This window comes from Oncorhynchus mykiss, chromosome 4 (assembly GCF_013265735.2).
Source record: "Oncorhynchus mykiss isolate Arlee chromosome 4, USDA_OmykA_1.1, whole genome shotgun sequence".
NCBI lineage: Eukaryota > Metazoa > Chordata > Actinopteri > Salmoniformes > Salmonidae > Oncorhynchus > Oncorhynchus mykiss.
Window position 1 is genome coordinate 25,580,076 of NC_048568.1, and position 23,570 is coordinate 25,603,645.

The 23,570-nt window shown below is 42.9% G+C and overlaps 1 protein-coding gene across 7 annotated transcripts; it reads left to right on the top strand.

Annotated features, from left to right (window-relative positions):
* Window positions 1-323: 323 nt before the first annotated feature.
* Window positions 324-19,806, top strand: LOC110522379 (ankyrin repeat and SOCS box protein 2). 7 transcript variants are annotated; one of them, XR_005051505.1, is made up of 10 exons: window positions 324-645; window positions 773-1,015; window positions 2,919-3,212; window positions 5,299-5,468; window positions 8,051-8,206; window positions 8,713-8,958; window positions 10,067-10,238; window positions 15,584-16,157; window positions 16,339-17,109; window positions 18,696-19,806. XR_005051505.1 is itself a non-coding variant. In XM_021600736.2 (10 exons), exons 3-10 carry the CDS (start codon window positions 2,926-2,928, stop codon window positions 18,845-18,847), a joined length of 1,899 nt encoding a protein of 632 aa, XP_021456411.2. In that variant the 5' UTR covers window positions 325-645; window positions 744-1,015; window positions 2,919-2,925; the 3' UTR covers window positions 18,848-19,806. The 7 variants fall into 7 exon arrangements, 4 of the variants coding, with proteins under 4 accessions (XP_021456411.2, XP_021456412.2, XP_036831907.1 ...); XR_005051506.1 differs by having other exon boundaries at window positions 325-645; window positions 16,318-17,109; XM_021600736.2 differs by having other exon boundaries at window positions 325-645; window positions 744-1,015; window positions 16,968-17,109.
* The last annotated feature ends 3,764 nt before the right edge of the window (window positions 19,807-23,570 follow it).

Consider the following 23,570-nt stretch of genomic DNA (forward strand, 5'->3'; position numbering starts at 1 on the left):
GTTTTCTATTTTGATGTAATTTACAAAATAATGTTCAGAATAGGCATGCACGTTTTCACACTTATATTTCCACTTGAATACAGTAGGTAAAACTAGAAATTGTGAACAGCCTTTGTTCTTCATTACAATAATTTCTTAGGCGAGAACTGAAATAACCCCTAACCTTAGTATAGAGGTCAGTATTGACTTAACCCCTAAGCTCTACACTCAATGTGGTATTAAAAGACTGATGACACGACTGTAACTGTAGTGGCTGGTATTCTGGAATACAGCTTGTGGGGTATCTATGACCTTGCCCTCATACGAAAATAAATGCAAAGTGCCCTCGGATCAAAATGAAACAAACACATGACGCAGCTTGACCTGCCAACAAAATGGGAAGAAGTCAACCTTGTCAATAAACTTGACCCTTTTTCCATGGATTTGTTTGTCTAAAAATAAGAAACAGGCATCTGCAATAAACACCTCTTTCCATTACATTGATTGTAACACAACACAATACCAGACCTCTCAACACAAGGAACAAGGCACACCAACTCGCCACAACCAAACCTGACACAGACACAACAAGAGTCTGACCTAGCACAGGAGGATTACAAGCCTGAACACTGTACTTGGGACAACTCACAGTTTCCATTGAACACAGTAAGTCATTGTAATATACACACATATTGTATGATTAACACATTTTCTGATTAGTAAGATACTCACCATGTTTTGGGATTCCTCGCGGTTACTCCCAGGAGTTCCAGCTATTTGTTTTGTTGTTCAGTGCTATCTAGGCCAGCTGCCTCTCAGGAGTATTCTGAGCCATGAAGGTGGGAGAGGAAAAGTTGGCCCACTACCCTATGGATATCATGTGAAGCTCCCAGAAATATTCCAGATGGTTGGATTGGAAGCCCTGTCTACATCTACTGACAGAGGAGTGGAGAAGTCTTAGTGGGGGAGTTTAACCGGAGAGCGAAACTTTGACACTCTTTTTGCCTTTGGAAAACTGTAAGAGCTTGTAAGAAAGGTAAGACATATTTTTATTTACATTGTTATTTGGCAACTTTTGTTGTTGTGTAAAAAAATCCTACATGGACCTTTCTGTTCCTTTTTAAACCTCTGAGATAGATTTGTTTTTACATTTAGCTCAACATTAAATTACTCCACCAATCACTGAGGATAGAGCAGCTTGCTATGGATCAGGCAAGCTTTTTAAAGGCATTGGACAGATGAGTGTAGGGTGCTAGATGCAACTGAAAGAGAGTGAGAGAGGGTGGAGGAGGCTTGGTTTGAAGTGGTGGGCATCTTGTTGTTATGACTTGTATCATCTGAATTATGCTCACGGAATTATATCTACTGAGGAGCGGCTTATATGAAGGAACTTTTGATGTCTTAGACCATCAGAAAGTTGGCTTAACGTTGGAACAGCTAGCTAGTGTGCAGTGCAGCACAATAATTAAAATAAACACACGTCTTACTTTTTTCTAGTTAAAAAATTGTGATAATGTGACAACTATTGTATCCTTAAGGAGTATTTCAAAGTTGAATCCATTATTTTCTAATGAAAAATCTATCTCCCTAATTTCTGAATCACGCTTATAACGTCAGTAGGCCACTAACCTAGTCTTCTGAGGGGGAGGGCAGATTGCCTACACACAGACACTGGCAAAGATTTTTAGGTGGCAGGCAATCAGACACTGGAATAAGTTTCTGAGTGACAGAGTGAGGGCTTTGCATAGGCGCTTTGTCGTGTTTTTTTTGTTGGACAGGAAAGAAATGCCTATAATGTAAAATAATGATTTTAACCGGTTTCCATACTTTTAAAATAACGATTATTTTCGGGAACAGTTTAGATCACTTTCGTTTGTGGTTCTGATTCTATTCCACACAACAACAAAAAAACGGTTTTCGGTTCTGTTCCCTGAACCGGTTCCAACCCGGTTCCAACTCACTTTAATGATTTGAATGTGAAATGTGAAGACTGTTTGAAAGGGGAGCATAATTTCAATATCCAATCTTAACATAATCCCAGCCTCACCCAACCTAAACAAACTAATTCAATAAAAGTTTTTCCTAGTATCTTAGGAGGGAGTTCACCTTAATTGACAAGCCCACTTGCACATATGTTCCTTTACTTTACTCAAAACCATTCTAGAATTGGATGACAGTGGGACTGCTTCATAAATGCCACATTGTAGGTTCAATTGAATCAATCCCATAGTCTCTGGCTACAGTACGTCCCAATTATCTCTCCTTTCTACCAAAGTGTGCACTTGTTCACTTCCTTTCACTGATTTGAAAGGAAAAGCCTAGTGGGAAATAAATATGGTGGAAACTCCCTAGACCATGCCTTCATCAATCCAATGCTTTTAGATTTTTGGAAAGTAGTGAAAAGGTCAAAACCCCTTCAGCAGAAATTGGTATTGGGAACCACCCTATGTAATATATGTCCTACACTGGACTTAGGGGGATGATGTAGTGTGTTCCAGTCCAAATTAAAGGGAAATCTCACCCCAATTACATTTGATTTTCCTACACTGTAAGCAGTATGGACACGGTAATACAGTGATACTTTGTAACTTTTTTTAAAGACATGGGCAATGTCTACACGTTATCCGTTTTTTGCATTTCTGGAACAAGACCAATGCGAGTCAATATCCCCGACAATAACATTTTCGCACGTCAAGTCCAAATCATCTTAAAGTAAATTAATTTAGCTGAACAATCAAGACCAATATGTCATTTTGTAATTTGGGTGAAATATCCCTTTAATCATGGTCTCTAGACGGAAGATGTTACAGCACCCACCCGGATCAGGCTTGGCCACCCCTGGTGTATATTGATTAGGAATGGGTCTCTCAAGATCCAACATGGTGGACATAATGCATCATACATAAGTGATACACTGTATCCTCTCTTTTTCTCTCCAGATCCAACATGGCAGTTGCCAGCATATCTATCCCTGGTTCCACGCCGGGCCACAAACTGGGGTTTGATGACTACAGTCTCTACAACAACCTGTCAGATAACGAGCTGATTCTGCTGGCTATCGAACGCAGCCTCAGTGATGCCCACAATGCCACTTCACCCAGTGAAGCCAGCAATACCCCAACAGCTCTAGGCAGAAGAACAGTCCAGTATAGGTCAAATCCATCCCCAACCAGGCCAAACCCACCGAGGCAGGAACCAAGACATAGGCAGCCTACTGCCAACCCAACTGACGCGTATGTGCCAGCTGAAAAGAGCCTTCATTCTTTTTCATTATCCACTTTTGGTTTTGGGCCACCATTTATATTAAGTTGTGGGCTATGGATAGTTACATACAATTCCAATTTCATGGCATAATGGCATGCTGCACTATAACTGTCCATATCACATAACATATCTGTAGTTACAGTGTCCAGCAGTAATTATCTGGTCACTACAAAGTAGTTCCAAATCAAATCAAATTGTGTTGGTCACATTCACATTGTTAGCAGATGTTATTGCGAGTGTAGCGAAGTTCTTGTTACTTATCAAGTTACTACATGGCACAAGGACAACGTAATAAAAAATGTTGCCAGTCAAGGAAAATGTTCTCTGATTATTATGTTGCTCTAGTCAGTCATATGCGTAACTATACAGACTCCATCAATGCAAATGTTTTCCGAATCATGTAACCTTACGTTTATTGTGGGTTTTGCCATTCGATATCATGTCTAGGTTGCAGATATGCATGAGAGTGACTGTTTTCTCAAACAAATGACTTGACTTGTGAGGTGTTTACGTCTGCTTAGCTAACTTGACTAAACTATTTACCCGCTTACTGCTAGCTGGAAAACCGAGACGCCTAGAGTATCGTTTGTTGACATACAACACCTCGTTTACAGGCTGGTCTGATTGATTCCAGTGGGCCACGTGCCAAACACCTGTCCCATCAAATCTCGTGATACTGATCCCTTACCCAACCTGCTTTTTGGGAATACATCCAAATAGCATGGTCTGAAGTTCACATGTCACCAAGGTTGAAAAATAGCAACACTGATGAAAACAAGTCTCTGTGCTGAGTTGGATGCAAGATTGCAGGGTTCATAAGGTTTAACTAAGGTCATGTTACAGTATTGGCAGGACAATTGCAGCATTGCGTGTGCTTGTGCAACACGTTGCTCTAGCATCTCCTAGCGATAGTTTGTCGCAAAAACCTGTAGCATGGTATAAGTTTTTTTAAAATATTAAACTAACTTTTTAATGCCTTGAAACAGTCTCAAGCCTACCCCTCAGAAAAGCTTTCAGAGGAACATTATAGTGGCGATATGAACTAGAATTGAAGACAGGTATTTTAGATGTGTGTACTGTAGTGATTGATACAGAGCTTCTCATAGTAAGCATGTCAGCAATGAGAATCAAACATTTCACTTTGAAGAAACACAATATCCAATGAGCTTAGGGTCCCACTGTATTAGCTTAGTTCATTTTACATACACATTTGCAGCAGTCAACTGTGACTGTCAACTGAGTATATCTCACTGTTATTGTAGCAGGAGAAGGAAATGTGAAAAAATAAGGAAATGTGACGACGTTGTGGTGACTCATTTTGTCACAGGCAATGGAAAGCGCATGCTGGCAATGCACAGAGGCGACGGCTCCATTCAGTATGTGCTGGAGACAGAGGAGTAAGTGTCTTCGTTCACAAAGGGTATCTTAGCAACGCATCTTCCCTTCATGCCAAGATATGAACACTAGGATATGTAATGATGTTTGTATGTTATTTTTCCACCTCATAGGATACAAACCTGCTGGGAATGATCTTCTTAAAGGGAAATTCCACCACTTTCACTTTTCAAGATAAGAAAATGACAAATACAACTGAATAATAGTGCACAACAATGATTTTCTAAATCTGCAACAAGTTTCTAGCCATGGAAGGGCCTTTTCCTGCTCACCTTGTCACCAACATTCTAGTAGTGTTTACAAATCACAAATCACGTTTTTAGTTTTGATGACATCATCAAATTGCACTATTTTATCTAATCTTTTAACCACAGCGCCATTTCCACAAATGTAGACAGTACTATTGTGCTTGAGATAAAGTGGTGGAATTCCCCTTTTAAGGTAATCAATGTTTTTCCAACACCATAAACCCTAACTAAGGATGAGTGAGTTTTGTTTTAATCCACTATCCATAACTCAAAGTTACCTAATTAAAAAAATAATCACTGACAGAGTTACTGAGTTTGAGAATGATCTGGATTTCCGCTTAATGTCTTGTATTGTACATGTGGGCTAGAGAAAAAAAACAAGTGGATGATGATGGGTATGTTTGCCTATTAGGGAACAGGACACTATTGTGCAAGCAGTCCTGAATGGTGATGTGACTACGGTTCAAGCTATGGCTAAAAACAATGCGAATAACATACTGTGGCCTGACAAGTATGGATGGATCCCGCTGCACGAGGCTGCATATTATGGCCAAGACCAGTGTGTCAGGGTTCTTCTTGGGGGTAAGTGCAATTCAAAACTCCATGTATGAACATGTATAGCGATAGGTTAATGTTTAACATTAGTACAGTAATTTTGGGGATCATTGTTGTTGTCCTTTTTGGTAACACTTTTATTTTACAATCCTATTTCAGCTAGTTGATCTGATATTTACAGAGAAAGTTTGTAGTGGTAACTAGGGCTGTTACGGTGACCTTAATACTGCCACACTGGCGGTCACGAGTCATGATGGCAGTCAAATTCCACAAGACAGTTTAGTTACGGAAATTAGGCTTCTCCAAGCGCTGATGCTGCTGATGGTCATTAGTAGCCTACCAAACTTGCTAACTGTCTGGTACTCAGCACTCTATTGTCCCTCTAGTCACTCTCACATCATTGCAAATGTAATCAAACATTTCATGAGATCCCATGAGCTTATGTTTTGCAACATTCCTATAGGCGATGCAATTGCGTGAGAAAATAGAGTGTTGGCCTCTATTAAAAAGTGGAGGCCATCACTCTGCTTTCTATAGGGTAGGCTTACTATATTTAATTTGCAACATTCCTAACATTAAGTACATTGCTTCTCTTTACAACAGGAGTATAGCCTACCTGACTGGCATGAACATGAACCACAGTAAAAGCGTCCTTTATTCTCTAAGTGCATACAGATGACATGTATTTTTCCCTCTATCCCTGTTTTGACAGGAGCATGATAATGGTCCATTCTAAATAAAAAATACATTTTAGTATATGTAAAGACAATAATAAATCAAGAATAGACCATATTATCCTATCACATGTGAATGATATATTATCACTTGTGAATGGTGCCCAGCTTGTGTTCAGTAAGGCAAGAAACGCATGAATTGTTTTTGCGACTTTTTCAAATCAAGGTCACACACCTCGTGCATTCTAGGCCACAGGCCTAAATGTTTTGATGTTTAAAATAACTTCTTAAAATTAAGCACATTAATCCACTTTCCAACAGGTGTAAATCCTAACTGGCATACAATACACAGCACGTGAGTTTCAAGTTTTGGGAAGATAATTTTCACCATAAAAATGCACCTTCATAATAAAAGCATTACATGCATAATCACATTTGCAGTCACTTTCGATAATGGTGTTTTCTAACTAATGGAACATTTCCGCTTATAGCCTACTGCCATGTGCGTAATGTTGCGCTTATAATGTGAAGAAATAGTTTAATAGATTATCGACATTTTTAAGCTCAACGTTCTGATCTGTTGTGTCAGCCTCATTGCTTAAAAGTTTTTGGGATGATAGTTGCATTCATTTGGGATCTATTCCATTCTACAACTGTCCCAGACTATGTTTGAAATATTTATTTATTGCACAGAATAGATAAGTCGTCTTTTTTACTATGGGGGATAGAAGATTGACATGGGCTAGTTATTTTTTGCTGTTCGTTAGGCCTACTCATCTTGTTGGCTGACAAAAAGTAAATGTGGACAGTTTTTCCAATATCTTCAATATGCGCCTCGGAATTGGGTAAGGGCGCATGCAGTTGAGTCCCTGGTGTGTCTGTCTTCACTTGTAGCCTTTGAGAAAGACCTGATCACATGATGGAGAGCCATTTCAGTGAGAGATGCTTTGGAGCATGTAGCTGGGAAAAGGGACTTATAATTATTAGATTCAGCCCAAGGGCACAATGGCCACTGGCCGCAAAAGGCACAGCTTTTTTTAGGGGGCATTACGGCCACACAAAGGGGATGGCATTATCAAGTGCTTGTCAAATTGTGAATGAGGGACTGATGAAGTGTGCACAAAAAAAACAAAGCAGAGCTGATGCCTTTCATGCAACTTTTTTCAAATAGTCATTCGTCTCATCATGCAGCCTTAGAATGTATTAAAACTCAAAACGTATAGCCCAACGTTTGTGTCACAACTAAAGTTACATAAATAACTCTAAATGAAGCATACACTGTAGGAGCACCTGTTTCTTTGTTAAGCGCTCAACACAGAATAGATGCATGTGTGCACTCCCTCAAATTGTTGGAGAGAAAATATGGAGAAAATATCCTTTCTATTTTATTCAGCTATGTTCAATTGTATTCTTAATAATAATACTAATACTAATACTATAAAATAATATGAAACAATGCCACGGAATTCTAAGCAAATCTTGTCTGCTAAATGAACTAGTGTACCCCACAGCCATATGGCATAGCCAGATCAGGACCTAACATAACGACAACTCAGAGTACGCTATTCTTTTCTTCTGGTATAGACAACATTTTCATCATCTCATGTTTCTTTAGATCTGTCTAAAATAAATAATGGATTTGTTGTGATGGTGTAGGCTATATTACATAGATTTATTAGACTTTAATATATAGATGTTCCAAAGGTCTGCATCAGTGGCTTGAAGGCAATTTACTCGGCTCACGTCAAAGAATCGAACAATTGAGCACAATAGCAGTCCATACCAAATGGAACACCCCTTTTCCCACATAATTAACAAGTATTTGACCATTTTACCAATTAAAACCCAGCTAAGTAGCAGACTAAAATACAATATAAAATAAAGTATAGCCTAGTCTCATTGTTATCTCAGGTGTTCTTTTTTTCACCCTTCAAGCTCAACCTAGTATGATTAACAAGTGTGACCTGAAAGGCCAGACTGCTCTCATCTTGGCGGTGTACAGGGAAAAGGTGGCCTGTGTAGAGATGCTTCTGGAGAAGGGGGCTGACCCAGACCTCGCCAACAAGGACAGAGAGACCCCACTCTACAAAGGTAACACATTTGCCATAGAGACCTACTAAGACCTAGATTATATGCCTATCTGTTTGTAATTATCCTTTTATTTTAAGCGTACTAAGTCATAGGCTACTTGACTGATACTAAAATTAAGTGTTGGGCAGAAAGATCAGCACTCAGTGAGAAAAAACTGAATGAAAAACTTGCCCTTCATGGATTTGAAAGAAAATGACTGGTACAAGAATTCCTCCAGCCCAAGCTTACACCGATCTAATGATTTAGGATTGGTGGGGAATACAAGTGAACAAGTGCACACTTCATGAGAAGGGAAAGGTATATGGGGGGGGCAGGGATGTCTTGATATGAGAAATACAGCTACACTCAAAATCTGCCATTACAGAACGTCTCTTCCAATACCATTCTAAGCTGTCTTGCATACACTGGGAATACCCCCAAACCCGTGTTTAGGAAACACTGTCTTCCATGACTAACAAAGTCTGGGATTTCTTCTATTTAACTTCATCTTTGACTGTATTCCACAGCTTGTGAAAGTGGTAATGCTGAGATTGTGGTCATGCTTCTGAATCACGGTGCTGTGGTGAACAAACACTGCATTCAGGGCTGTACAGCTCTCCAGGAGGCTGTGAGCCGCAACAACGTGGAGATCTGTGAGATCTTGGTCCAGGCCGGGGCGAAGCTCAGCCCAACCAACATGTACGGTATCGCGCCCCTATTTACTGCAGCCCAGAGTGGACACGAGGAAACACTTCGATTTCTCATTAAACACGGTATGTCTTTCCCCTGGAAAAATGGGTGAACTCTGTAGGCCAGCGGTCACCAACCTTTTCTGAGTCAAGATTACTTTCGCAGTCAATAAGCAAGCATAGAGTTACCACTCAGATGTTTTTTAATTACTTAAAAAATGTAACATTAACCTAATATAAACAATTATTCTGTAAGATTGAGGTTTGTGGAGTAGGCCTAATACATGTTCACAGCATATTAGCTACAACATGCCTGGCCTGCCAATATTGTTCTTCTCAGACCACATTATATTTCAAAACTCGAGCTTTGATTACTAAATAGATCAGTTGGTGTAGCACTTACGAGGCACAGCTGAGCATGAATTGAAATAATTTTAAAATAAGTACATTTTTTATTTTACTGGACTGATGGTATCTGCTTCTGATGGTAATGGTGCTTTCAAGACAACTGGGAACTCGGAAAAAAACAACAGTAATCAGAGGTCTAGAAAGTTTCCGACTTGGAATTCTGAGTTGGATGACCGTTCAAAATGACTTTTCACAGTCGGATCTCGTTTTTTCCCGATATCCCAGATGTCTTGAACGCACTGAAGACGGAAGTCAGAGATTTCCCAATTCCCAGTTGTTTTGAACACAGCATTAGTTTCAACGGAGGGAGGGAGAGAGCAGCAGAGAGTCCACCTCTCACGGTCCCTGCCCTCTCCTTCCTTTTTTCTGGTGATACTGACCAGAGAGAGGGAACACCATCTTCTACCAGATGTCAAAACTGGAGTCGCACCGCATTCTCCTCATGCACAATTTCATGTTATTCCTATGACCAGAGAAAGTTCAATATTCCTTGATATTAAAAGAGACATGACAAGCTGCTAATAATGGGAGCACTTTGCTTATCCGGTGCGCAGGGCGTCTAAATCAAGTACACCTACTGTACCGCCGACAGCAAGAAAGAAAGGGAGCGCAAGTCTTTATCACAGCCTTTATCATTGGGGTTTTTACAAACATGTTTGGTGATCGACTAGGAATGCCTTGAAGATCGGCCAAAGGGCGCAGATCACATACAACTGTCATGTAGCTCTTACTATGGAACGTTTGTTGACTTTTCTAACTGTCAGTTGCACTGAATATGTTCTAGGTGCTGATATCAACAGTGAGGCAAGTGATGGGGCCACCGCTCTGTATGAAGCGGCTAAGAATGGCCATGAGGACATTGTGGAGCTTCTTCTTTCTCAGGATGCTGATGCCAACAAAGCGGGCAATAAAGGACTTCTGCCACTACATATTGCTGCCCAACGAGGAGCTGATGGGTACCTGCAATTAGCTTACAATACCTTGACACATGGGAATACTACAAATATCAATGCACAGCACCCTTAAAGCAGAACTGAACTCTAGAACTAACTTCTCTTGTCGAAAACAGCATATGTAGCATCACAACTAGTCAGAAACATTTATTCCAGTCATAAAGTCAGTATCATCCAAAACAGAGTTTTGTGTACAAGAGTTCTCCATGACATACATGAAGGTTGGCTTTTGATTTCTACAATGCCCACTAACACGGGATAAACATTGGCGTTGTTTGAGGTCTATCCAGAACACACAGACAGTGAGACCGACCTGCCCAGCAGCACAGCTGTTTGGATTTGTTTACATAAGCAGTGGTGGAAAAAGTATCCAGTCACCATACTTGAGTAATAGTAAAGATACCTTAATAGAAAAGGCCTCAAGTAAAAGTGAAAGTCACAAGGTAAAAAACTACTTGAGTAAAAACTACTTGAGTGTTAAATATACTTACATTTCAAAAGTAAATATAATTGCTCAAATGTGACTCGTTTCAGGAAACTGGGTGTACTTCCCAGAAGCGCCATTTGAACTCAAATTAGCTTAAAATAGCGAGCGATGTTATTTATTTGTTATTAGATTCGTTGTTGGACTAAAAACATTGTAAACTCAATAGAGATACATAATGGTGTCTCGATGTAATCAAGCTTTGAAATGATAACATTATTGTAAAATGTTATCTGTTTGTGCTTACTTGCAGTCAATTTGCAGTGTACAAGTTATTATAACTATGTTCCAGCCCCTGACCATCTGCACAGAACAGACCTTTTAAATCACTCAGCAGTGCCATTGCAGAAGGAGACAGAACTTGGGAGGGAGTTTGGGTGTCCTCCCATTTTTTCAGGCATCTAAAACACATTTCCTGCATTTCTACACAATGGCCCTTTTAGCCATCTCTATTTAGAACAACAAAAATAAGCAAAAATGCCCACAGTCATTAGGGAAGATATTATTAAATGTTTAAGTGATTGATAAGACTGAACTAGATCCATGATAATTCATTAATCAATGTTGTGTTGCACCTTTATCCAAAAGCCCAACAAATGAACAACTCTTACAGATAAAGTACAAAGATTGTCTTTAAGACATCCTCTATATCAAATGTCAGCCAGACGGCCCAGCCAGCCAGAGCTAACTGCACACGGGACCCCCACCAGTCTCGTCAATAACTCAACTCTCTCCCCAACACAACTTCCAAACACACATCAACACACAGAAACAGTACACCCTCTACATAATTCATATCATAAGCCTAATAGTACTGTAGAGCTCCTTTTACTTGCACACAATATAGCTGTGTCATCCTGCCTCTAGGGGTGCACGACCCTGTAGCGCCCCAACCCAACACACCCCACTCAGCTTTAGGATCTTAGTGAAATATTCATTAACAGCTTCAGGTGTGTTAGGCCAAGCCCAGAGTGACAAAAGTAAGGACTGAGCAGCCCAGCAGCTAGGGTTAGCTAGGGTTAGCTTAGGATTGCCTAAATCTCCCCTGATGTGGGCATGTTTTCAATACAATACATTATTCCATATAAGGCATCCAGACCCTATGAAAGTTGCACAGTGTATCCTTAATCTTAAAACAAATCTAATGATAATGTTCTGTGTTTTGTGTATTCACCACTGCTGCGCATTGGTCCTCCGATCCTTCCTACTACTCCTCCTCGTCGTCGGAGGAAGACAACCGTTACACAATCAAATGTATTTATAAATCCCTTTTTACATCAGCAGAAGTCACAAAGTGTTATACTGAAAACCAGCCTAAAACCCCAAGCAGCAAGCAATGCAGATGTAGAAGCACGGTGGCTAAGTCAGGTAGGAGACCTGAGCCAACTCCCCGTGCTTACCGTGGAGAGAGGTGGACCGGGCAGGCACCATGTTCTGCCGTGAGGCACACGGTGTCCCCGGTGCGCAGGCATAGCCCGGTGCGTTACATAGCAGCGCCTCGTATCGGCCAGGCTAGAGTGGACATCTGGCATCTGGTCTCCAGTGCGTCTCTTCGGGCCGGGGTACATGGCACCAGCCCTGCACATGGTGTCCCCGGTTCGCCAGCACAGCCCAGTGTGGTCTATTCCACCTCGCGGCACTGGCCTGGCTACGGGGAGCATCCAGCCAGGTAGGGTTGTGCAGGCTTGGTGCTCGAGACCTCCAGTGCGCCTTTACGGTCCGGTCTATCCGGTGCCTCCTCCACACACCAGGCCTCCGGTGGCAGCCCCCCGCACCAGGCTGGCTCTCTGTCTCCTCCCTACAGGTGCTCCCGTCTGTCCAGAGCTTTCCAGAGTCTCCCGCCTGTCCAGAGCTTTCTAGAGTCTCCTGTCTGTCCTGAGCTGCCAGAGTCGCCCGTCTGTCCTGAGCTGCCAGAGTCGCCCGTCTGTCCTGAGCTGCCAGAATCGCCCGTCTGTCCTGAGCTGCCAGAGTCGCCCGTCTGTCCTGAGCTGCCAGAGCCGCCCGCCAGTCAGGAGCTGCCAGAGCCACCGGTCAGTCAGGAGCTGCCAGAGCCGCCGGTCAGTCAGAAGCTGCCAGAGCCACCGGTCAGGAGCTGCCAGAGCCACCGGTCAGTCAGGAGCTGCCAGAGCCGCCTGTCAGTCAGGAGCTGCCAGAGCCGTTCGTTACTCCGGTGATGCCGGAATTGCCCGTCACTCCGGCGCTGCCGGAATCGCCCTTCACTCCGGAGCTGCCGGAGTCTCCCTCCTGTCCGGTGCTGCCGGAATCTCCCTTCCATTCCGGACCTGTTGCTAGGGTCCCCAGTCCGAGGTCGGCGGCAAGGGTCGCCGCTCTAAGGAGGCCACGGATGCGGGATAAGAGGCGGACAAAGACTATGGTGGTGTGGGGTCCACGTCCAGCGCCAGAGCCGCCACCGCGGACAGACGCCCACCCAGACCCTCCCCTATAGGTTCAGGTTTTGCGGCCGGAGTCCACACCCTGATTGAGAACCATACTTAGGTAGCCTGTTTTCATCCGTGAGTTTATTTTCTGTTCTGTGTTTTGTGTATTCACCACTGCTGCGCATTGGTCCTCCGATCCAATGCGTTACAACCGATCCAATGCGTTACACAATCAAATGTATTTATAAATCCCTTTTTACATCAGCAGAAGTCACAAAGTGTTATACTGAAAACCAGCCTAAAACCCCAAGCAGCAAGCAATGCAGATGTAGAAGCACGGTGGCTAGGAAAAACTCCCTAGAAAGGCAGGAACCTAGGAAGAAACCTAGAGAGGAACCTTGCCGTTCACCTTCGCACCCCTGGGCCAGACTACACTCAATCATAGGACCTACTGAAGAGATGAGTCTTCAGTAATGACTTAAAGGTTGAGACCATGTCTACGTCTCTCACATGGATAGGCAGAATTTTTCCATTAAAATTGAGCTCTATTGGAGAAAGCCCTGCCTCCAGCTGTTTGATTAGAAATTATATGTATGGCAGGACCAAATCGGAGAGATATGTAGGAGCTAGCCCATGTAATGCTTTGTTTTAGGTTAGCAACAAACCTTGAAGTCGGCCCTAGCCTTAACAGGAAGCCAATGTAGAGAGGCTAGCACTGGAGTAATATGATTTTTAAAAAACATGTGGTTCTAGGCAGGATTCTAGCAGCTGTGTTTAGCACTAACTGAAGTATATTTAGTGCTTTATCCGGGTCACCGGAGAGCAAAGCATTGCAGAAGTCTAATCTAGAAGTGACAAAAGCATCGATTAGCTTTCCTGAAATGTTCTGGGACAAAAAGTTTCTGATTTTACAATGTTAAGAATATGAAAAAAGCTGTCCTTGAAATATTCTTGATAATTTGTCAAAACAGAGATATGGGTCCAGAATAAAGCCTTCCTTCACAGTTTTATTTGAGACAACTGTACAACCATCAAGATTAATTTTCAGATCTAACAGCAGATCTCTTTGTTTCTTGGGATCTAGAACTAGCACCTCTGTTTTGTCTTAGTTTAAAAGTAAAACCTTTGCCATCATCCACTTCCTAATGTCAGAAACACAAGCTTTCTGGGTAGGCAATTTAATTGATGAGTACAGCATTGTGTTTTCGAATGACATCACCAAGAGGAAAAATATATAGTGAAAACAATAGTGGTCCTAAAACAGAACCTTGAGGAACGGCAAAACTTACAACTGATTTGTCAAAGGACAAACGATCCACAGAGACTAACTGATATCTTTCTGATAGATAAGTTCTAAACCAGGCATGAACATGGTCTGATGCCCTTAAAAGGTCAATTACCACCTTCACAAGTGCATTCACGGTGCTATGATGGGATCTAAAACAAGACTGAAGCATTTCGTATACATGATTTGTCTTCAGGAAGGCAGTGAGTTGCTGCGTAACAGATTTTACATTTTGTTTTTAGAGTAATGGGAGATTCGATATAGGCTGATAGGTTTTTACATTTTCCAGGTTAAGGTTTGGCTTTTTCAAGAGAGGCTATATTACTGCCACTTTTAGAAATTGGGATAAACATACCTGAATTGTCCAATAGAAACTCTTGTTGCAACTGTTAAACTAATGATTACACCTTAGATCAGCTAGATGGAGACAAGAATGTGAAAGGCGGTATTGAATGTGTCAATGTCTGTCACCTTGATTACTAAAATTTATCTTGACCCGTTCACCTACGTTATAAACATTCTTTCATAGGCTAGGTTGTAGCAACCTCATGATGGGCATAAGGAAAATGTGAGTATCCCATAGTAGCCTAAACCTATCGATATTGCATTGAGCTGGTTGAATGGAATATGAATGACAGTCACCCAGTATGCTGTAATTGAAATAAGGCCATGCTCATAAAAAAAAGAATATTGTTATATTAAACGGCACCGATCGCCGCTGTACTCTACCCCCTAGTTTCTGTTTCCAACTCCACTGACTTACATCTCACATGCACCTCCGCACCTAAACTGAAAGGAACAGAAGTTAGAAAGGGACTCTCAACCAATGAAAATGCTACGGTAATCTTTCAGTTAGTAAAGTACACAATGCAAAATGCTATGTTTAGTCAGAACTGTGACACATATTCTAGACACACCACAACAAAGCTGTGAAGATATGTTATTTTTCGGAATAGAATGTGTACTGTATGCCTTGTGTTCACAGTATTTAATGTGGAGACTTGGATTCCTCGGATTCCGGTTGGAGGATTCCTGCAATCAGAAGTGTAGTAACCAGGGAGGGTATTCTCCCTGGTTACTCTAACTGTGATTTCTGAAAACATGAAAACTTTATGAATGTTTTAAGGGAATGCTTTAACCCTAATACTAATCTTCCACTCTGGGCACCCCCTAATTTCCTCTGTGTGGTTTTTTATTTCAGTATCGTGTCATTGCTGATCAAAGTCACCAGCAAGTACAGAGTGAATCGCAGTGGAGTCAGTCCCCTCCACCTGGCTGCCGAGTGCAACAGGGACGCAGTTGTGGAGATCCTGATTGAGGCCGGCTATGACGTCAATGCCATGCTGTCAGATGACCGCTCCATGATGTACGAGGACCATCGTAGCACGACTCTCTACTTCGCCATCGCCAATGGCAATGTGGACGCAGCCACCATGCTTCTAGATGCCGGCGCCATCCCAAACCTGGACACCTTCAACCCGCTACTGGTAGCATTGAGGCAGGGTAGTATCGAATTGGTCACTTTGCTGGTGGAGCACGGTGCCAATGTCAACGCCTACGTACCCACTCACCCCACCTCGTTCCCGGCCACCCTCATATTCGGTATGAAGTACCTGTCCATGCTGAAGTATCTGATGGACAATGGCTGCGATGCCCTCTCCTGTTTTAGTTGCACTTATGGCAGTGGTCCACACCCACCACATCAGGAGACCTCTGAGAGGGATGACTTGCGCTACAATACCAATACACTCAGAAACACTGGGGAACCTGTTCAGGTAAACAAAATAACAATGAAATGTTTAGTATGTGCATATGTGTAATATATTTACATACATTCTAAATATAATGCCAATTAAGAATGAGGGGGATTATTAGGTGGCCAAAATTGAAATTTAGCCAGGACACCAGCTTTAACACCCCTACTCTTGCAATAAGGGGGATTTTTAATGACCACAGAGAGTCAGGTCACCCGTTTAACATCCCATCCGAAAGACAGCACTCTGAACAGGGAAATGGCCCGTTCACTGCCCTGGGATTCGATCTTAAGACCGGAGGCCAGAGTGCCCCCTACTGGTCCTACAACACCACTTCCAGCAGCATCTGGTCTCCCATCCAGGACTCACCCTGCTTTGCTTCAGAGGCAAGCCAGCAGTGGGATGCAGGGTGGTATGCTGTCGGCAACAGTTGTAAGTACTATGTAACAATGGCAAGAAAGTGTATCCAAACGCGCTTTAGCCCAGCTTGAACAAAAAAGGTAATCAGTTCCTAGACTGAGGGACTTGAAAATCCCAAAAAACATTCCTTACCCCAGGACACTTCACCGGGTTGAAATAAAGAAAAAGGAGCACTCTGTTTCATAATATGTATCGTCAATAAACGATCAGATCTATCACTCATTGAAGTGTCCTGTGGTAAGGAATGATTTTTTGATTTACTATGTAATAATGTTTACCTACACTGTAATCACCTATAATTGTTATGCTGTCATGTTAGCACATAGGTATTTGGGACACTTCTTGTAAAGTAGAGACTAAAAAATACAATATACCATAGCCTATCATTGCTTTTTGTGTTTCCATCATTAGTTCTGTGAGGTAATCTCTACACGCTGGGCAGGACCCATCATAGATGTACTCTTGAATTACGTTGGCCATGTGAAACTCTGCTCCAGACTTACTGAGCACCTAGATAGCTTGGCGGACTGGGAAGTCATCAAGGAGAAAGCAAGTGAGTGTCTTGTTCACATACTGTACATGCACACAGACCCACCTACACATACTACACAACATAAGGTAGCATTTTGGTAAAGGAGGACTGTATGCGTGGCTAATAAGCAGGGTTCATACCAGCCTGTTACAGTGGTGCCATGACCTGGATCCCAGAGCTAATGTCTAGCTATCAGCTGCTGGCAGGCTCATAAGGCACCGAGTGGCACTGTGGTCTAAGGCACTGTATCGCAGTGCTAGAGGTGTCACTACAAACCTGGGTTTGATCCTGGGCTGTACATAACTGGCTGTGATCGGGTGGCCCATAGGGCAGTGCACAATTGGCCCAGCATCGTCCGGGACAGGGGAGGGTTTGGCTGGTGTAGGCCATCATTGTAAATAAGAATTTGTTCTTAGCTGACTTGCCTAGTTAAATAAAAACGTGTGAGTGGTATGGGGATGGACAGGTCTATTTAACACCTCAATAACATACCATAATGAATTTGATTGATTCAAAATAATTTTCCCACTGTGAAGTGTCAGGTTACTGGCTTTCTGTTGCTTTACAGCACACAGGGCTTCTCAATTCTTCATTTTATGATTGGATTCCCCCGCCACCAATTATGCTTTTGGTTTGACCAGGTCCTCAGAGGGGAAAAAAGTTGAGCAAGGTTTGTAAGGAGAACAGAGAAACGTCTCTTTCTCTCTCTCTTCTTAGCAAACCCTCAAAACTGTGAGCTAACTTATAACAAATAAATTAGTACAATCAAATTTTATGGTACATTTATAAGCACGAAAAATAATTATATTGAAAATTATATTTTGTCAAATGGGGAAAGTTTCTATTGTGAAGTGATGCGCATCTCACATGTGAATGCTACTTTTCAACACAAGTGGTAGTTGGTAACGGTTAATTTTGAGAGCTCAATAAAAACGGTGGAAGTATTGTCAACCTTTAAATAATTATCTTAACCTCAGGCAGTAGGCTCAAGCAAGCCTGTTTCTCTCAGTGCAGCTTGCCCTGCCTGTCTCTCAGACTCTGGCCAGCATCGAAAGCCTATCCTCCTTATTAATGTTCAAAAAGCAAATGTGAAGGCCAACATTCTGGGGGGATAGCACTATTGTACTGTACACAAACAGAATAATGGGTTATGATATTTAAATGTATGTTTGGTGGTGACTTTCTGAATTATATTAGTTAGACCAAGAGTTTAAAGTAATACAGAAATTATTGGTATTTCAGTTGTGATTGTCCAAATGATCAGAAAAGTTTTGTATTTATTTTCCCTTAAAAATGAACCAGAAAGCACCATTTCACAGCTATTTTTTCTTTGTTTTGGGGGGGGGGGGGGGGGGGGTAGAATGCCCCCAAACCCCCCACAAGGGTGTCAAACCCTGAATCCATTGACTCTGAACCCCCCCAATATTCAACACAAAGTTATGCCCTTGGCTGCTGGGGTTACTGATGTGATGAGGGGGAATTCATGCATGCACACTCGACACTGCCCAAACAGCCACTTATTTGGAATGACTTGTGCACATGTTATGTACTTTCTATATTCAAGCGTCACATACAGTATTACTGTATCTGTTGCCATTGTCTTCCAGGGCATTCACGTCCACTGATGCAGCTGTGCAGGCTGAAGATTCGCCAGCAGGTTGGAATCCACAGACTGAGGTGCATCAAAAAACTGCCCCTCCCACCACGACTAATCAAGTACCTCAACCACGAAGAGCGCAACCAAGAAAATGTTTTGTGAATAATAGTCTGTGACATTATAGTCAAAGTAAGAGATGATGAGGGACTACAGCACAAAATCTCTTGACATAATCAGTGTTTTGGTGTGAATCTTTTTACTCATATTTGAGCAGTAATATAGAGCAGTGCTTACCAACATGAGGTACTGCAAGTGGTTCTCAATTTATTTTATTATTATTTTATATTTTTCTTCCAAACATAATACCATAGGGGATAGATAGTATAGTATAGTATAGTATATGGTATTATAAGCAATTGTACATTAATTTTTACAATGCAAATTGTGTTGCCCCTTAAATGACAGATTTGGACACTGATAAACACACCGAGTGGCTGTACAGTAACATGCTATAGATTACATTTCATTACTTTACTTCTAATTGTTTGGGACACCTGGGACCATCAAGTGACAAAAACCTCCAGGGGACCATGACACAATGTCCCAAGAACATCCTAAAAACATCCTTGGGGACGACAGGAGGCTGACACAACGGCCCAAGAATTACCTAAAAAACGTAATTGGGGATGTCCCGGGACAAACCGGGAACCAAACAAAACCTCCAGGGGACCATGACACAACATCCTGACCACTTTAGGCGTCCATTTCATGATGATCCGGGGACATTCTAACGACAAGTTTTTTGTTTGCAGGGTTAATGTGAGAAGGAGGGGCTGCAGGGCTCAACGGCACAGCTAGGAGCTCTTCTTTGAGTCATAAAAGTGCATTGAAATGATTTAGGAACTGTGCACACTTTGGAGAGGTGTGTGGCCACTTGGAAACACCAGTTTGACCTCTCACTTAAACCCTTGTATTTTTTTTGTCTTGTGTTGCTCCCAAATTTTCCACAAATATTCTTGTCACGTTACTGAATGTATCCAGAGTATTTTCAGATTTTGTTAATAACAAATGCTGCGACAAGTATGGCAAATGTAAAATGCACATAAAATGCAATGTTTGGATTCAGTCTCTTGTCAGGTGAACTGTTGTCTCCTTACCTTTAGTCTAATAATTGTCCCACCATCTCCTAACTGTTCCCTTATATTTGCTACCATGGTTATGCATATGCTTTCCATTTTCTTCTGTAAAAAAACAAATTTCAATTTAGCGCTATCCATATAGGCCAATTCCCACCAGTGTAAGAGCTTTACAAACATACATCTGTAATAATAGTCCTGTAATCTGTTACATTCTTTGATAAAATGTACTCTAAATTTGACTGCTAAGATATTTTAAGTTAAAAAGAATTCGGTGACTCCGCAAATGGTAGTTCTTTTGAAGATGATTTGGTGGTCCCCAGAACAGAAAAGGTTGTGAACCGCTGATATACGGTACAATACAGTACAGCTAGAGTTTACGATTAAACTTTAAGATCAGACTAAGGTAGACTTACCAAGTTGGTAACATTTATTTTACACTTGTAGACATTACTAGGTGGTAGTATTTACTTTTATTTAAATTCCTACGTGTTTGCAAATACATAGTAAAATGGTAATTACACATAAATAACCTATGAATTATTTATATGTTTCAGTTGTGAGAGCTGTTAATTAACTATACAAATGAGTGAATTCGTTTTTGTCAAGCTTTGGAAATTTGCCTGTTTGCTTGTTTGAGTGTACAGTACTTTTGGGGCATTATAGAACCCTGGCTATAGTGCAGGCTTTTTTCATTAGTTTAGCGTTAGTTGAGGTGTTATACTGTTCTTATTATGAATGGTCTAATCAATTTCTCAATGGAAGATAAATAAGAAATAGATACCTGAATGGCTTTTTGTTAAGGTTTTGAAAGCTGCTTTATAAGCATTGTGTTTTTGTAAATATTTGATTTGAACAGTTATCAAAGTTGAGAGTTTGAACATAAATGTTTAAAGCATTACCTGACAGTAATTGTATTACCATCATCACAGTAAAGATTCAGAATAGGAGAGGGAAACAGTAGACGTAATTTGATATTTGGTGTTGATTCAATTAAATAGATTTCATTGCAATATTTGTGGTATTTTGTATGATCTCTGAGGTAAGGGTCTCATTTTTCTAATAATTGGATATATTTTTTTCTTCACTTGGTGACAATTCAATCTTGTGCTATTTTGCCTGTGAAAAAAATAAATAAACATCATATCCATTTTCTATGGGTTTTCCAGTCATTCAAAGTGTTACGGTGCGTGAATGAGGACCCAAAAGTGAATTAACGTAAACAGAGCTTCTTTAATAACAAAACAAACGTAGGCTCAGATGGACCGGCAGATTCCGACAGGACAGGACAAGGTTGCAGCAAACATGACGATAGTCTGGTTCAGGCATGAATAACACAAACAAGAATCCGACAAAGACAGAAACAAAAACAGAGAGAGATATAGAGGACTAATCAGAGGGAAAAAGGGAACAGGTGGGAAAAGGGGTGACGAGGTAGTTAGGAGGAGACAAGGAACAGCTGGGGGAAAGAGGGGGAGAAAAGGTAACCTAATAACGACCAGCAGAGGGAGACAGGGTGAAGGGAAAGGACAGAAACAAGACACAACATGACAATACATGACAGTACCCCCCCACTCACCGAGCGCCTCCTGGCGCACTCGAGGAGGAAACCTGGCGGCAACGGAGGAAATCCTCGATCAGCGCACGGTCCAGCACGTCCCGAGAGGGAACCCAACTCCTCTCCTCAGGACCGTACCCCTCCCAATCTACTAGGTACTGATGACCACGGCCGCGAGGACGCATGTCCAAAATCCTACGGACCCTGTAGATGGGTGCGCCCTCGACAAGGATGGGGGGGGGGGGGGGGGGAGACGAGCGGGGGCGCGAAGAACGGGCTTGATACAGGAGACATGGAAGACCGGGTGGACGCGACGAAGATATCGCGGAAGAAGAAGTCGAACTGCGACAGGATTAATGATCTGAGAAATACGGAACGGACCAATGAACCGCGGGGTCAACTTGCGAGAAGCGGTCTTAAGGGGAAGGTTCTGAGTGGAGAGCCAAACTCTCTGACCGCGACAATATCTAGGACTCTTAGTTCTACGCTTATTAGCAGCCCTCACAGTCTGCGCCCTATAACGGCAAAGTGCAGACCTGACCCTCTTCCAGGTGCGCTCGCAACGTTGGACAAAAGCCTGAGCGGAGGGGACGCTGGACTCGGCGAACTGAGATGAGAACAGCAGAGGCTGGTACCCGAGGCTACTCTGAAAAGGAGATAGCCCGGTCGCAGACGAAGGAAGCGAGTTGTGGGCGTATTCTGCCCAGGGGAGCTGTTCTGACCAAGACGCAGGGTTGCGAAAAGAAAGACTGCGTAAGATGCGACCAATAGTCTGATTGGCCCGTTCTGCTTGACCGTTAGACTGGGGGTGAAAGCCGGAAGAGAGACTGACGGAAGCCCCAATCAAACGGCAAAACTCCCTCCAAAATTGAGACGTGAATTGCGGACCTCTGTCCGAAACGACGTCTGACGGAAGGCCATGAATTCTGAAAACATTCTCGATGATGATTTGTGCCGTCTCTTTAGCAGAAGGAAGCTTAGCAAGGGGAATAAAATGAGCCGCCTTAGAGAACCTGTCGACAACCGTAAGAATAACAGTCTTCCCCGCTGACGAAGGCAGTCCGGTGACAAAATCTAAGGCGATGTGAGACCACGGTCGAGAGGGAATGGGAAGCGGCCTGAGACGGCCGGCAGGAGGGGAGTTACCGGACTTAGTCTGCGCGCAGACCGAACAAGCAGCCACGAAGCGACGCGTGTCATGCTCCCGGGTGGGCCACCAAAAACGCTGGCGAATGGAAGCAAGCGTACCCCGAACGCCAGGGTGGCCGGCTAACTTGGCAGAGTGAGCCCACTGAAGAACGGCCAGACGAGTAGGAACGGGAACGAAAAGAAGGTTCCTAGGACAAGCGCGCGGCGACGGAGTTTGAGTGAGTGCTTGCTTTACCTGCCTCTCAATTCCCCAGACAGTCAACCCGACAACACGCCCCTCAGGGAGAATCCCCTCGGGGTCAGTGGAGGCTACTGAAGAACTGAAGAGACGAGATAAAGCATCAGGCTTGGTGTTCTTAGAGCCCGGACGATAAGAAATCACGAACTCGAAACGAGCGAAAAACAGCGCCCAGCGCGCCTGACGCGCATTAAGTCGTTTGGCAGAACGGATGTACTCAAGGTTCCTATGGTCAGTCCAAACGACAAAAGGAACGGTCGCCCCCTCCAACCACTGTCGCCATTCGCCTAGGGCTAAGCGGATGGCGAGCAGTTCGCGGTTTCCCACATCATAGTTACGTTCCGACGGCGACAGGCGATGAGAAAAATACGCGCAAGGGTGGACCTTGTCGTCAGAGAGGGAGCGCTGAGAAAGAATGGCTCCCACGCCCACCTCTGACGCGTCAACCTCGACAACGAACTGTCTAGTGACGTCAGGTGTAACAAGGATAGGTGCGGATGTAAAACGATTCTTGAGGAGATCAAAAGCTCCCTGGGCGGAAACGGACCACTTAAAGCACGTCTTGACAGAAGTAAGGGCTGTGAGAGGGGCTGCCACCTGACCGAAATTACGGATGAAACGACGATAGAAGTTCGCGAAGCCGAGAAAGCGCTGCAGCTCGACGCGTGACCTAGGGACGGGCCAATCAATGACAGCTTGGACCTTAGCGGGATCCATCTTAATGCCTTCAGCGGAAATAACAGAACCGAGAAATGTGACGGAGGAGGCATGAAAAGAGCACTTCTCAGCCTTCACAAAAAGACA

Coding starts and splice junctions, on each gene's coding strand:
- LOC110522379 (XM_021600736.2), top strand. CDS start 2,926: ATGGCAGTTGCCAGCATATCTATCCCTGGTTCCACGCCGGGCCACAAA. Junction 8,959..10,066: donor TCGATTTCTCATTAAACACG/GTATGTCTTTCC, acceptor AATATGTTCTAG/GTGCTGATATCAACAGTGAG. Junction 10,239..15,583: donor GCCCAACGAGGAGCTGATGG/GTACCTGCAATT, acceptor TTTTTATTTCAG/TATCGTGTCATTGCTGATCA.